This window comes from Pinus tabuliformis, chromosome 2_1 (genome assembly GCF_031772625.1).
Source record: "Pinus tabuliformis cultivar Carrire ecotype Pingquan chromosome 2_1, CPIR1, whole genome shotgun sequence".
NCBI lineage: Eukaryota > Viridiplantae > Streptophyta > Pinopsida > Pinales > Pinaceae > Pinus > Pinus tabuliformis.
The window spans coordinates 98,385,217-98,400,689 of record NC_142299.1 but is presented as its reverse complement, the minus strand read 5'-3'; the positions used below and the strand labels follow the sequence as shown (position 1 = coordinate 98,400,689).

At 38.1% G+C, this 15,473-nt stretch overlaps 1 protein-coding gene across 1 annotated transcript; it reads left to right on the top strand.

Annotated features, from left to right (window-relative positions):
- Positions 1–4,941: 4,941 nt before the first annotated feature.
- Positions 4,942–6,779, top strand: LOC149198967 (uncharacterized). The gene is made up of 2 exons (XM_089399341.1): positions 4,942–6,056; positions 6,260–6,779. Exons 1-2 carry the CDS (start codon positions 5,519–5,521, stop codon positions 6,469–6,471), a joined length of 750 nt encoding a protein of 249 aa, XP_089255467.1. The 5' UTR covers positions 4,942–5,518; the 3' UTR covers positions 6,472–6,779.
- Positions 6,780–15,473: the final 8,694 nt, after the last annotated feature.

Genomic DNA, 15,473 nt, shown 5'->3' with positions numbered 1-15,473 from the left:
TATTAATTTCGATACTTGCATTCGAAAGGAAGATAATCCACAAGGGTATTGCCTTTTGATAGCCATCATTTCTGCTTTGAAAGTGATTATGTTGGGGTATTTTTGGGAATGACAGAGTTCAATGTTCATAAGAATTGGGGACTGTTTATATTCTTTAAAGTTGCAGCAATTTGGCATTATTTAGGAGTTCAGTGGAAATTGTTTCAAGCCAAGACTATCCTTTGTAGATCGAATTGGTGTATTTTCTTAAAGGTTGTTCATATCAAAGATTGTTATTGAACTAGATTGAAGTTGTTGCCAGGACAAGTTCCCTTGGATTCAAGGCTGGTACAGGAAAATATCTTTTTGAGGCCTAAATTGCTTGTAGCTTTGTTGGAAGTTAAATTCTCAGGTGAATTGAAGAAAATTCATTTTTTGAATGAGGAGTCTGTTTTCCGGATATCACCATTCTTTGTGTGTTGAATCTATTGCAAGCTGATTGATTTGAAGTTGTTGCCATAAGTTTATATAAAAGAGCAATTGGTGTCCATCTTTTCCTCATTGTTTTACTATTTTTTGAGGTTAAAAATGGCTCCAATTGGTGCAATATTAGAGTTAGTGGAAAATCTAATACTCTCTACTATGGATAATACAGTCAAAATCAGCAAGGAGTTTCTCTCAGAAATTTAGACATGTCTACAAAATGCACAGGAAGAGATCGATTTTTTGCAGCTTGAATCATAGCTACAGCAAGAAGAATTAAAACGAAGGAGTCATTCTGAACCCGTTTCTGTTCAAAACAATGAAGTAGACTCCCATAAACAGCAAGTCAATATTGTTCAAGTTCATTCAGATCTAGTGCCCAATAAAGCATCAGTTGTACATGCAGATGTAGAAACTCAGTCTGCACTTCCCAAGCCCATCATCAGACCTTGGGAACAACTTGTCCACAACAAGCACAAAACTAGTCTTGGATATGACAAGGACTTGTCCTTTCATTTCCAGACTACTCAAAGCCCATTCAGTTTCAGAGTGCTGGATTCATTCATGACAGTTCACCTGCTCCTTATGATAGTTCAACTTCAGCTGTTCTAGACTCTACCCCTCTTCCACATCAACAAAAACAATAAAAACAACAGATCGTGAAATGCCAACACTGTGACCGAGTTGGCCATTTGAAAGATCATTGTTTTGATCTTCATCCATGTAAGCACTGTCATAAAACCAATCATTCTTCACACAGATGCTTCAGAAATAAACGTCCTGCAAGAACAAAGATTCATCTTGGATGGATCGCTTCTTGGCAATAGGCATCAATAGCCAAGAAGATATTCCAAACACATGTCACAACTTGTTCCAGAGTATTGAACAATCTTGCAGTTGAGTTTTCTCCATCATCTCTCCTTGTATCTGACGGGGGGGAAATGATGGTCATCTACAAGCTTCAAAGCCACATCAACCTGCCACACCAGTTTCAGAGTTGTAGCCAAAAACAAAGATGCCCCTAAGCATGCCTTTAGTTGGTAATCTGGGACACTTCCTCTAGCAGAAGACTTCAGCTTCTTTCCAGTTTCGGAAGAATTCCAGGAACAAAATTGAGAACACTTCCTCTAGCAGAAGACTCCAGCTTTTTGCCAGTTTTGGAAGAGTTCCGGGAATTGCATTAAGCATTCCAGAGTTGTTGGTCATCCTTAAACCATCACAGGTTGAGACTTCCCTTTTTAGGTTGAAGTTCTCCCTTTTATGCGGGGTGAGACCTCCCTTTCATGGTTGAAGGTTTCCCTCTTTAAAACAATAGGATCACTTCCTCTAGCAGAAGACTTAAGTTTCTTGCCAGTTTTGGAAGAGTTCCGGGAACTGCACTAAGCGTTTTAGTGTTGGTGGTCTTCTTGGACTCATACATAACCCTTCGGATTAAGGGGGGGAACGTTGGACACCTAATCCTCAATGGGTTAGTGTAGAAGCTGAATAGACAAAGTAGTCCAAGAGACCTTGGGATGTGAAACCCAACGGTCACATATTGTACTATAAATGTAAATGATTTGTTAATAAAAATTGTACTCTCATGATTTATCATTCATATTGTTCTCGCTGCCCATGTGTGTTTAACACAAATATATAGCCTATTTGTCTTACATTCTTGTCTTGATTAACTTTTCATTTGAAAATTGCCAAATATATTATCATATCTTATCATCATAATTTTAGACAAATATAGATTTTCAACATTTTAGTTCACACTAATTCTAAAACTATTTCATGGATGATGGATACAGGTATATTGTACATATCAATAATAAAAATAACATATTTAACAATAACATATATTTTAATTTAACTATATTTAAATTAAACAATAAAAACTAATTACTATATAACAATCAATATTAAAATAATTTTAAAAAATAAACAATTAAGTAATTAAAATATATAATACTATGATGATCCATCCCCAAATAAAATTTACCTACTAAAATGTAGATTCTCAAATCAAAATTGGTGCAAAGGTTATATTTGTTTTATCAAACAAATGTATAAGTAAAACATCAAAACAGTCCAATCTTAACAACAAAGCCAACACTTACGTTCAGGTTCAAACCTTGGTGATGTTACAGTTTTACTTTTAGTGCTTAAAGGCATTCACAGCTTTATTTTCAGTGTTTAAAGTCATGTGGAGAGAAATTTTACAACTATGTGTAGACTGGATTTATATTAAAAAAAAAAGTCATAGAAGGTGATGTTTATCCGTGGGCACGCAGTCGCTTTATTTCCCTGAATTTTAGGTAGTTAGAGTTTGGTTGGTTGTTGAGAGGGTTTAATATAATTTTTTTATCTAGATTTCAATAACATTATAATTCATAATTATGTTATAATATATTGAAAATGTATGTTTCCGTGTTATAATATACTGAAAATGTATGTTTCCGTGAATTAAACGGAATGGTTTCATTCAAAATTTCAAAAAAAAAAATTATAAAAAGAGAATTTGGTTTCCACAGGATATAACTGGGTAAATGAAATGTTCCACTCATAGATTCCTCCAATTAAAATAGAAATATAAATTATACCTATATATTACAAAGTAAACAAAATAGCGAAATTTAATGCATGTAAAGGACCTTCAAGCGTGCTCCAATAATTCCACTGGATAATACCTTCACCGCTAGATATAAAAGTAAATAGCAACTATTCGGTTCCATCTTCAGCACCACAGAAATCCCCAGATGAGCTCCTACCTTCACCAGCCATGACTGCCCCAAATTATTTAACAAATATATCCCTTAAAGTGAAAGATTTTTTTTATATTTATTTAAAGTATGTGGTATAGTTATCTGGCCATCGTATGAAGTTATGAACCACACAGACGGGCAGATCTGAAATGGAGTGGCAATAAAAGAAAATGGGTTTGATTCCATCTAGATTATGTTGACAGCCCATAGATTACGTTGACAGCCCACTGATAATAGTGTATTTTTATTTCCACGGTAGATTTTAGGAATATTTTAGAAATAGAGAGAAAAAAAAAAAAAAAAAAATTATGTTTTTTTGTTTATGATTAAAAAAAATAATTTGCATTAAGACTTTAAGATGTTTAATAACATAGGCGATTATAGACTTCCTAAGCTATTATTAAATTCCAGCCAAAACTACCTAAGGCTCAAACCGGGGTGGCATAAAGACATAAGGGCCTGTTTAAACTATTGGGAGATCAATGAGAATGATGCTTTGCAAAACATTAATAACATTAAAGATATTGTTACTTCTAAGTTCAAAGAAAAAATGTGGTGTGAGAAAGATTTAGCAGCTAAAAGAAAATTAAGTTATTATAATAAGGTCATCAACCCCACCCTAGAAGATCAAAAGTATATCTCTATTTTAACTAGCTCAAAGAGGAAAATTAGCATAGCAAAGATTAGAACGAATTCTCATGAGCTCCATAGTGAAACAGGTCGTTGGGCAATTCCTAGAACACCATGGATGGAAAGAATCTGCCATCTATGTGAGAATGAGAAAATCGAGGATGAAAATCACTTTCTCTTAGAGTGTCCCGTGTACAACCACATTAGATCTCAGTTTCACAATCTTTGTTACAATACTAACCTTCCTAGTTTTTTACAATGTCAAAATTATAGTGAGCTCGGGAGGCTTCTCTCCAACCTTTTTGAGCATAAAAATAAAATCTTAAATCAAAATAAATAATTTGTTTCTTTAGGTCCGATAGACCAATGTTTGGTCTCAGTGGACGTTAACCATCATCATCATCATCATCAATATATCTTGTCCCTGTTAAGTAAATCCAAAAATTTCAATCTTAAAAAAAAAATTATATAATTAAATTTAATCCGAAAACAATAATATAATGTTAACCTAATTTGAACATATGAATAAATCAGAAAAACAAATTGATCAACATTCAATGATGTGATTAATCATAAAGATAATTTGACCAAAACTCAATAATGTGATTAATACTAAGACAATCTCATTATCAAGTTCATATCAAAATTCATTTATCTACTCGTTTCAAATCAGCAAGTGTGGTTCGTTAGAAACGTGTCGATAAATAAATTTTGATGTGATTTTCTCCAAAAATCTCCTCAATAAACTTGATATAAATAACAAAAACCTAAATTCAATAGTCTCATTATTAATACAAATCACAAAAATCTAAAATTTAAGCTATATGAATAAATTATGCCAAGTCATAGTTCAAATTTCAAAAAGTTATGCCAGGTCATAGTTCAAATTTCAAAAAGTTCCGATGTAGAATTTTAGGTTAAACTGAAGCGATAAGGTAGAGTTGGAATTTGAAAACAGGAGGTTGCCGACTCTCATTGGTTAAACTGAAGCGATAAGGTAGAGTTGGAATTTGAAAAGAGGAGGTTGCCGACTCTCATTGGTGCGACCGTTCGTATTATATTCTCCATCACTCACAACGTGGGTTGGTGTCGCTACTTTCCTTCACCCTTCTCCTCAACCTCCCGCCACTTGGTGGGTCTCCAGAGTAGTTTGGAAGTGGGCCCTTTATAGCATTAAGATGTCTTTAGTCCCCAACGCCCTTCTTCATTCACAAATCATTCGAGCGTTTTGAGAAAGGCAAAGTGAAGGACAAGGAGAAGTGCAAGTTGCCCTCGGCAAAGGCTCATTCCATCCTATTAATCCATGGCTTATTGTAATACCAGTAACAAGTTGTCTGCTGTAACAATGGCTGGTACCGTTTCAAGAAGGGGTCAGTGATACGCTAGGTGCTATTAAATTGTTTTGCATCTATAATTTCTGGATTGGATTGGATTAGAATCTCTAGCAGAAATTTCGATTGATGTGTGGTGGGAGTCAGGCCGCCCTGTGGGCATCTGTTGCAGCCAAAACGCTGAGCCCTGTGGGCTATTGCGACTATTTTTGCACCGGCGATGCAGTCGTGTCTCGGGTTCTTGTTTTTCAGCCTGTCCCACTAACATTTCTGAATGCTCAGTATTACAGATACCGGAGGTTGAGGTGAAGTCAGTCATTGTCTTCTGAAGTTATAATCAGGGATCCCATGGAGAAAAGGGTGGCGAAGACGTCAGGGAGCAGGCCGAATCCAAGAAATGGATCAGTGCCTAGACATGGCCATATGAGCAGTTCTGTAACAGATCGAGGACCACTACCTCACAATTTCAATCTCCACCATGAAAAAGGCTTCCGTAGGTCACCCACCTACTCTGGGCGCTCTTCCGAAGCCCAAAAGACTTGGGAGGCATCATCTTCATTTTCATCATCGAAATTGAAGAATAATAATACGACTGTGACAATGAGAAGGCCAAAGACGCATCCTGAGCTTCTCAATCGGGATCAGTGGAAACACACGGCTTGGACGAATAATCGAGTGGATCAGGCATTAAGCGCTAATAAGTTGTTGGTGAATGTGACAGTTGCACGGAGCATTGGTCCGCTGCGTGCAATACTCTCCAAAGATGCCACTGTGGAGGATGCGATTAAAGCCACCCTTGTTCTCTATGCCAAGGAAGGGCGTAAGCCTCTTCTCAGTAATGATCCAGCCTCGTTTGGACTCCATTATTCACAATTCTGCATCAACTGTAAGAACCCTAATTTCTTTTAGTCCAGTAAACTGCGTTGAATTTTAGATACACCTTGAACCTAACTATGTCCCAATTTCTGAGAAATGGTGGATGTACCTAGAATATAGGTTGCTGTATTTGATATGCAAACCATGGTTAATAGTCTATCAGTTTTGTTGCCATGCAAACCGTGGTTAATGATTTGTCAGTTTTGTTGGCAGGTTTAAATCCAGGTGATAAGGTCGAGGACTTGGGTTCCCGCACATTCTTCCTCTGTTCGAAGGAGGCAGCGAATAAGAGCGTCCATGGCGGAGATACCACAGTTACAGCCCGTTCATCGTTATCTTCATGTGGAAGAGAGATTCAGAGCATCTCGAGAATAACGGAGCCGTGGTACAACAAGCTTATGGGCTGTCTTCTGTCGTCGCCTTAGTAATAATGACATGTAAGATATCGATAGGGATTTGGATGGAAAAGTTCCGAAGTAGCCAATCGAAAATAAAAATGTAAATGGGATTTTCTAGGTGAAAGTTGCGCATGTTTCTTGAATTTGTTCCAATTAAAGTGGGACCTACATTTATAAATATTTGGGGTTTATGTGGGTGTAGTATGTGCTTTTGGCAGACGATATCGTGGCTCATTATTTGTTCAAGTGAATGTAATCATGGATTGAATGAAAAAATTTCAGTGTTAATTTATATATATTTATTGTTTAATTTATAAATAATAAATTTGTTGTAATTTTTGGATAGGAGGATTATTGGAAGAAGATATTTGATTGTTTTTGTAACAAGGGGAGTTATAGAAAATTTAAGAAGAATATCTTTCGTAATAGTGGGAGCTATAAAGTCCAGTAGTACAGTTGGCACCTTCAGCCAAAAACTTATCAAGAGTAGCCCTATCACTCCTAAGATCAATGGGCTTCCAAAGATCCATAAGGATGGGCTCCCCTTGAGACCCATTGTCAACACCATAGGAGGGCCAACCTATCTTCTAGCTAAATATTTAGCCCTGAAACCTAAATCCTTTGTTGGCCTTACATAGCCTTTTGTCAAAGACTGTTCGTGGTTTGTCAATGAGTTAAGGGACATGAACTTTGATCCTAGAGACAATCTTGTTAGTTTCAATGTAGTTTTCCTTTACATTAACATCCCTATTAGGAGGCCATTGAGGTCATCAATTGCCTCACTAATCTCGACATTGCAAAATTGGTTGAAATCTGCCTTCTACTTTTTTGTGCGTTGAAGGGGAATTCTATGAACAGACTTGTGGTGTGGCCATGGTCTCCCCTCTATCCCCTATTGTAGATAATCTGTTTATCGAAGACTTTGAATCCAAAGCTTTGGACTCACCTCGATTTGAGGAAGCATAATGTTCCCTCAACACCATTCGAAGTTCCTTAAAATCTGTAAAAGACCCTATGGATCCCAACGATGTGAAAGGTGTTTATGTTATCCCTTGTTCTTGTGGAACACCATACATTGGTGAAATTGGTCGCTCTATAAACCAAAGGATTAATGAGAATACAACCGACAACAAGCATGGGAGGACTTGCTCTTCAACTTTGGCAGAAGATGCGAAAAAGACAAAGCATCATATATGCATTGAGGAGGCCCAGGTTATTACAAGGATTGCTCGATTTCATCACCGTAAGTTTAGGGAGGCCATTGAAATTGAAAGGAGGCCAAGTAATCTAAACAGGGATGACGACTGGAAAATTAACAGTTGTTGGATCCCTGCCCTTTCATCTTAGCTTTTTTCCTTTCTTAATCTAGTGTTTGTATCGATTTCCTTGATTTTCCTTTTTTATTTTTAATTTTATCCCCCTGATTCCTAAAAAAAAAATCAGGGGATCTCCTCGAAATGAAGTCCCAACTAGACCTCACACTATTTGGTGTAGGAGTCCCATCTAGTACGATGGTTCGGTTTCCATTATCTTAAAAATATGCCTTAGCTCTTGCTTGTTAGCATGTATGAGTGGTTTACTTTTTCTCCGAACATCGAGGTTCACGTGCTTGGTGAGTGCTTAGTGTCACTTGTGTCAATTTTCTTTCATTGTAGAGAGAAAGGGTGGAAGTGAGTGTCAGGTTGAAAGGGAATAGTCCAAACTATGCTAGAGCACACAACACAATAAGACATGCGCAACTTTCGACGAAGTAGTCCACACAGATGCGGAAGTCACAAACACAACATGAACAGATGGCAAGTACAACACGCAGTGGAATAGTCCACACGAGTGTGATGGGCGTTATAAAAAGTTTACAAGAATGAATATGTCGAGTGCCTGACGGGATAACCCACACGGGCGAGACAATGTTAACAACTGATGCAACACATTTCCAATAGTGTATGTTCTAAAACAACCGAAATAGTTAAATTGAATTAATACAGGTTAAAGCAGCATGCATTACAAGCGTCCAAAGAATAGTCTTAGAAACGAATACAATACCTGTGTGAAAACATGACGGCTTGTTAACAGACTTTTGAATTGAGCGAAAGTTCCAAGACACATTCATACACCATTACATCACTAACCCCGATAGTCGGGCGTTGGAACCATTGTTCGTTCCTCAAAGAAAAGATTACAGACTCTCAAGGCTATGTGGGAGGAGCCAAGGTGAAAATTCATTTGCATGTACAAATGAGGGGTATATGTAGCCAAGGGTGAAACTAACCCTTGTGACCATTCGACTTCCCTCATGACTGTTTGACTTACATGAATCTTCAGCTTTACATGACTCTTCAACTTTATATGTGGGTCTCTTGTGCTTCCACATTACATTACATTGATTACAACAGTATGGCCCACAATAGTGATGTGGCTGAGATGACTCATGACATGACTCAACACAATAGTTCTGGTATGTTCATGGTGCTAGTGGTGTTCAGGTTGGGCTTCAGTGCTACAGAGTGATGAATGTGCTCTTGGTGTATCATAGCTTCACCTTTGCATGGCAAGGTGTGTAGATTCTTTGATGGTCTTGGTGTTCACTTGATGTTGCATGTGCATGTCGCTCCTTTGCTTATACTTGGGCAATGTCAGTGAAAATTGCGTAGATGTCATTGGGAGGCTGAGATGGGCAATCCAGATCAATAATGATTTTCCACGAGATCTGACTCGGCTCGAGGGGAGATCCACACAATTTTTTGATGGAGATAGTGCAGGCAACAGAGGGAGACTGTCAGTGAAAATTGCACAATTTCTCTAGGGAGCTAACAGCGGGTTGTGGGAGGCTGCTGGAAAAAATTGTGCAATGCTGGGAGGCTGGCCTTCTAGACATCTCTGCACAGTTTCAGAGCTGAGCGGGATACTAGGCAACTGGGATACTTCTCATGAAAACTACGTAGTTTTTTCTGTGAGCAGTAGGTCAGCTAACTCGGTGACTGGTTGGAAAAACTGTGCAATTTTTTAGGGCAGTCCAATGATGGACACATGGTGTTTGTTCGACGTGTCTGTAAAGTTTCTTCATTCAACAGAAGTGGGCATGCAATGCAGCTTCTACACAATTTTTTGGAGGAGTGAGGCCCAAGGTCACTAGTCGATCAAACTCTCCGGTTGACCAGTTGGAGGCTCGATTGATGTTCTTGCGGGCAGTGCAGATTGAAATGGCTTGCTAGGAAAATTCTGTGTTGTTCTGGGTGACTTTTGGTTGAGTCGATTCCAGGATTGCACAGTGCAGACTCCTTGGGAGGTAGCCTCAAGCTCTGTGCAATTATGGGCAGTAGTACATGAGCATTGAGAGATGAAACTACGCAGTGCATCTCAACGGATGTCCGACTGTTGGAGAATGGTTTGGTCGACAAAGTTTTAACAAAATTACCAAGTGTGTGAATGAGTGACTTTGTACATGCACAAACTTGTGAGCACACACTGAACATGACTCGACGACAAGACACCTCAAACCATCAAGACAACATGCACTCAGTGTGATTGACAGATGGGTGCGAACGACAAGTGCAACACTTGTGATAGATCATTGAACGAATGCGACGACACTTGCACGACAATGCATACGACTTCGTATGTGAGTGCGATAGATGTGTACATAGTGAACACAACTCAAACATAACCTTCAACATCACCAGAACAAGGTCGCAAGCATGTCATAGCAATCAGAATGTCGAAGACGACAGTTGGTCGAACAAGTGAAAAGGAAGCAAGACATGTAGAAGAAACACATAAATGACTTTTTGTGTTTGCACACATGCATGTTATTGAGCACGGGATGATATGAAAATGACAAACAGTCCTGCAAACTCAACTAAGAGGTGTTCTTTACTTACCATACTTACCCTCAAGATGATCATGCATTCGATGAAGTTTGCATTCGGTCTTGATCTTTTCCATTACTTGGTTCCTTAGTCCTTCTCCTCAACTCCTTGGAAGCGATTTCAGCATGTCACCTTTTCTTGTAGTCATTGAGAGGGAGATTTGTGAAATTTTAGTGGAAAGTGATTGCTGCTGGAATGGGGCCCTCGGAGGCTCGTCTACGCAGTTTCTGCATGCAAGACAGAGAGGGCAGCTTGGAAAACACTACGGAGTTTTGAGGCATAAGACACTACCGCGCGATGGGAGTCCTGGGAGGACACCTCTACTCAATTTCTGAGTGCAGTGCAGCTGGACTCTACGCATTTATAGAGAGCAGTGCTGCCTAACTGACTGCTTTGCGCATTTTTGGAGAGCAGTGTTGGGTGGGGTCTCTGCGGGCTACGGGGTTTCAACAGGAAAGGGAGGAAGCTTGATGGTTATAGAAGCAAAGCGTGTAGTTCCAAGAAGCTGGATGAGGCTAGGTTGCTCATTTTCAAATGGCTAAGTGTGAGATCAATGAAACATATGTAAACATGATAGGACTTGACTGTGATCATGTACAGACACTTAGTGACACAACATAGACCATAAAGAATGCATAAGAGATAATTTTCTTGATGCAACAACCTTCGTGACAAAAGTGCGTGAAGTGAGTGTGAAACATATCTATGTGATGAAAACCACTCATACGCACACAATTCCCTTGAAGCAAGACAACATTTCCTTTGCATGACAAACAACAACCCCTATGCTAGATGATGACACATGTTGCATACAAATTATAATGCATACAACTCTTAAGATCAAGGAGGAGAGCTTGAAATCATCAGCTTAGAAACAAGTGATGAAGAATGATCGATCGCAGGATCCAAGGCAGACTCCAAAATTTGCATGCGAGCCAAAATTTTGGAGGGTGGTTGTAGCGGCTACAACAATAATTTATATTATATTTTAATTTCTTATTTATTAATCTTCGAAACAAGAATAATATTTCACATTATTTATAATATATTTTTTACAATTCCTCTTATAAGTAATAAAGCATTCTAGGCCTCATATTAAGGATTGGGTAAAATTATCATCATGATTCTATATTATATATATATGAAAATAAATTTTCTCTTGATTCTTAGTCTAGTAAAAAGTAACCTCCCATTATGATTTGGGTAAAAACTTATCCTAATTTCAAATTTATAATTAAAAAATAATATATATATATATATATATATATAATTAAATTAATAAGAAAATATACCTTCACCTATTTTTTGACCCAGTCAAAAGTAGTCATTTCATTATAGTCATTGGAATGATTTATCTCTCTATTTAACTTGTTGCCATGATCTGATTCTTCATCTTGTCTTGACGATGAACTACACTGGTTGGTTCGAAACATGTTCTCATTAATTTGCCTTTGTTGCATTGGAGCCACTGTCACCACCTCAACTTCCTTCTTCAGCTGCATTAGGCCCTCGATTAGGGCCACCACCAATGCCACACTTTGTTCCTCAGTCACTCCAATTGTTGTTGCATCATTATAACAAAAAATAGTTTGGCAGTGGCCCATGGTATTGTTTGGTCAATTTAGTGTGTCCTAAATTGCTATATAAATTGTCAATCCGGGAGTTGTAAACTGCTAAAGTGAAGTGCACTATATATGCAAGATAACTGATTTCTTACTTCTTTGTCGTTTTTTATTTTTGGTTTGTTTTTGGGTTTATCTTTTGTTGATTCCCTAATGTGAAATGGAAATTCCAACATTCAAGTATGGATATAAGTGTTCAAGGCAATGGTGACCTCTAAAATAATTTCCAAACTTCAAAGTTCTAAAAAAGGTTTTAAAACTTGCAATGATGAAATCAATTACTAAGAGAAAATAAAAATGTACCTAAATTCTAATTAAACCAAACAATGAGCTAGTGACTATGAAACCCAGTAGCCTTGCTGTTGTATAAAAACAAAACTGAACTCAAAGCAATTCAAAAACTGTAAGCAAAGTAAACTAAATCATACTACATCAACTCATATTCTGACCCCTCACCATTCGACTCGCTTTGGCTATAGGAGGTAACTGAAAATGACATGAGTAATCTAATCACTAACTTGCAGAAAAATAAACTAATATCAAACTACGCATTCATACTCCAATCCCTCACCATTCGACTCGCTCTGGCTATAGGAGGTAACTGAAAATGACATGAGTAGTCTAATATCTATCTTGCAGAAAAGTAAATGAACAAAACAAAACTGAAAGAAATAAACAGTGTTGGAATTAGAACTTAAGAAAATAAATCAGCAGAAGGACAAGATATTTCCATGTCATTAGTCATTAAAAAGCTATGTGCAATTGCCCGGGCTGTCTATTAGAACCTGAAAGAAAAACACTAATCAGTTAACAGTCATTAGAAAGCATAAAAGAAACTATGGACAACAACTTACATGAATACCATAAACGGTGTAATATATAAAAGCAAACGATTATGGCATCAATAACATAAAGGAAGAAAGCATGAAACTATACAGTAATTACAGAACCTTGGTGTACAACGGCCCTCTGCAACCTCAGCCAATCAGCAATCAATCACAAATTGAACTTAAGAACACTATCTTCTCATGTATTAAAATGCAGTCATAATATAAAGATAGAGTCACGGCACAGTGGGCTCGTAAAATAGTCAAAATTACATATACAAAGCTAGCTAATATGCATATGATAACGCATTATTTATAACTGAGGATGATACAACTACTTCCTAAATTCTGCGCTGCTAAACAGACACGTGAATAACCACGTCCGGAAATCTATTGTGATGGTAGCCGTGACAATTAAATCCAAGGAGTGGTGGCTGTTAGATTTGGTTCACGGAGCAGTCCACAGGTGTTAGCACGCCTCCTAGGATTGAGGAATTTGCCACGCAAGTCTTCACATGGTGAAGAACAGAGTTCTGCGACCGCAAAACTCTTAGGTTGACCATCGCTTTCACTGTCCTTGACCATGGCCTTCTGTGAGTGATTCGGCTGAACCAAGGGGACACGTTCCATGTCCACATCATTTGCAGCTTGCCCATGTGGCTGAATTCTCCAGTAGACACCGGTAACATAGACTTCAACAAAAAGGCTATGGAAAGTTGAGCTGGCTGCGGAAAGTGACAAGATTCCGTAGCTGACTGAGCAAAAATCTAGATCAAAAAGCAGTCACAAGACATAGTTAGCAAACCATTTTATATGCTCTTTTTAAACTAATATGCAATGATTTGACAGCTTGGTGGTTCAAGTAACTGGAGAAAAAGGTTAAAAAGGTGTATAGGGAAGATGCAAGTTTGGGACTCAACAGGTATTATAACAAAGCATATTTACAAATTAAAAATATCTATAATAAAGTGGAGGTGTATCTTTATAGTTGAGAATCTTTGTTACATGTTGTTTTCAAATGTATATATGTTTAATTTGTGAATTAATTCTTTTTATCATTAATAATAATAATTATTTCAATTAAAATTATAATTGAGTTAATTATAGCCCCAAAAGATAGCTGAGTTGGTTTTGTTGGGTGTGGAGCCTGATTATCTTCTGTATTCAAAGGTTTCAGCCGGATGTATACCCCAGGAAGACTGTACACCCCTCCATGCGGGGGGGTGCGCGGGGGACTTGTCCCCCCCGGGGGGGTAAATCCCCCTCGGCTGGGGGCCAGTAGTCCCCCAACGAGGGTTCGGAGGCAGCGCCCCTAAAGCTAAAAATAGATGTAAAATTGCCTTGTAAAAGTCTAGTAATTTCTAGTCAATCTGGGTCGTTCCTTAGGCGGATGATCTGATGGTAGCATTTATGTCTAATTTAGGGTTTTTTTCCTTAGAAGGCAACCCCTCACTATATATGAGGGAATTGTACCGTGTCTATGGATATCTGTATTCTAAGTGAGGAAGAGAGAGGAGATTGAGAGCAAAGAGGGTGTTACAACGGATCTGCTATAGGTTGTATCTCTTTAGTTTGCTCGATAATATAAAAGGAAGGACTCGTTGTTTCTCCATGGATGTAGCCCAAACTGGGTGAACCACGTATATCTGTGTCTCTCTTGTTTTATGCATTTTTTGGGTTTATATTTCTGCAATATTTAATGTGTTCCATTGCTCCCTAATATATAATTTTCTAACAACTGGTATCAGAGCCAAAGGTCTATTTGGGTGATAAACTCACAGGAGAGAAGGGTTCCTAGTTTGAGTGGGATCAATGGCGGAAGATGGTAGGTTTAGGGTCGAAAAATTCAATGGCCAAAACTACTAGCTGTGGAATATGTAGATGGAAGATTATCTGTATCAAAGAGATTTGTACCTACCATTGAGTAGAAAGACAAAGAAGCTGACGAGTATGACAGACACAGAATGGGATATTCTGGACAAAAAGGCACTTGGAACAATACGGTTGTGCCTAGCGGCATGGGTAGCGTTTAATATTTCAAAGGAAACAACAACACGGGGTTTAATGTTGGCATTGGCCAAACTATATGAAAAACCATCGGCCTCAAATAAGGTATTTCTTATGAAGCGTTTATTTAATATGAAGATGTCAGAAGGTGGATCTGTTGCAGATCATTTAAATGATTTTAATACAGTTACAAGTCAGTTAAATTCTGTAGGGGTAAATTTTGATGATGAAGTTAGGGCTCTGTTACTTCTGTGCTCATTGCCAGAAAGTTGGAATGGTTTAGTTATGGCCATTAGTAGCTCTGTCTCTGGGTCTAGTAATTTAAAGTTTGATGATGTTGTTGGTGCAATCCTTAGCGAGGAAATGTGACGGAAAAGCTCCAGTGAGACATCAGGTAATGCTTTGACTGCAGAGACTAGGGGAAGAAAAATGGAAAGAGGAAAGAGCCCAGGACATCGCAGTAAGTCAAGAAAACGTAGATCCAAGTCCAGATTGGGGATAGTGTGCTGGAAATGCAGGAAGAAAGGACACTTGAAGAAAGACTGCAAGTCTCGGAAGGGAAAAGAAGGAGATGCGCAACAATAAATTAATCATGAAGCGAATGTAACAGGTGATGTGTTGGAATATGCTTTGATTATTTCATTAGAAAATATTATTGATGCTTGGGTCATAGATTCAGGGGCCTCATTCCATGCCACACTTGATAA

What these genes read in the sequence shown, in the direction of transcription:
- LOC149198967 (XM_089399341.1), top strand. Translation starts at nt 5,519, where the DNA reads ATGGAGAAAAGGGTGGCGAAGACGTCAGGGAGCAGGCCGAATCCAAGA. An exon ending in TTCACAATTCTGCATCAACT is followed by an intron (nt 6,057 to 6,259) that starts GTAAGAACCCTA and finishes TTTTGTTGGCAG; the next exon opens with GTTTAAATCCAGGTGATAAG.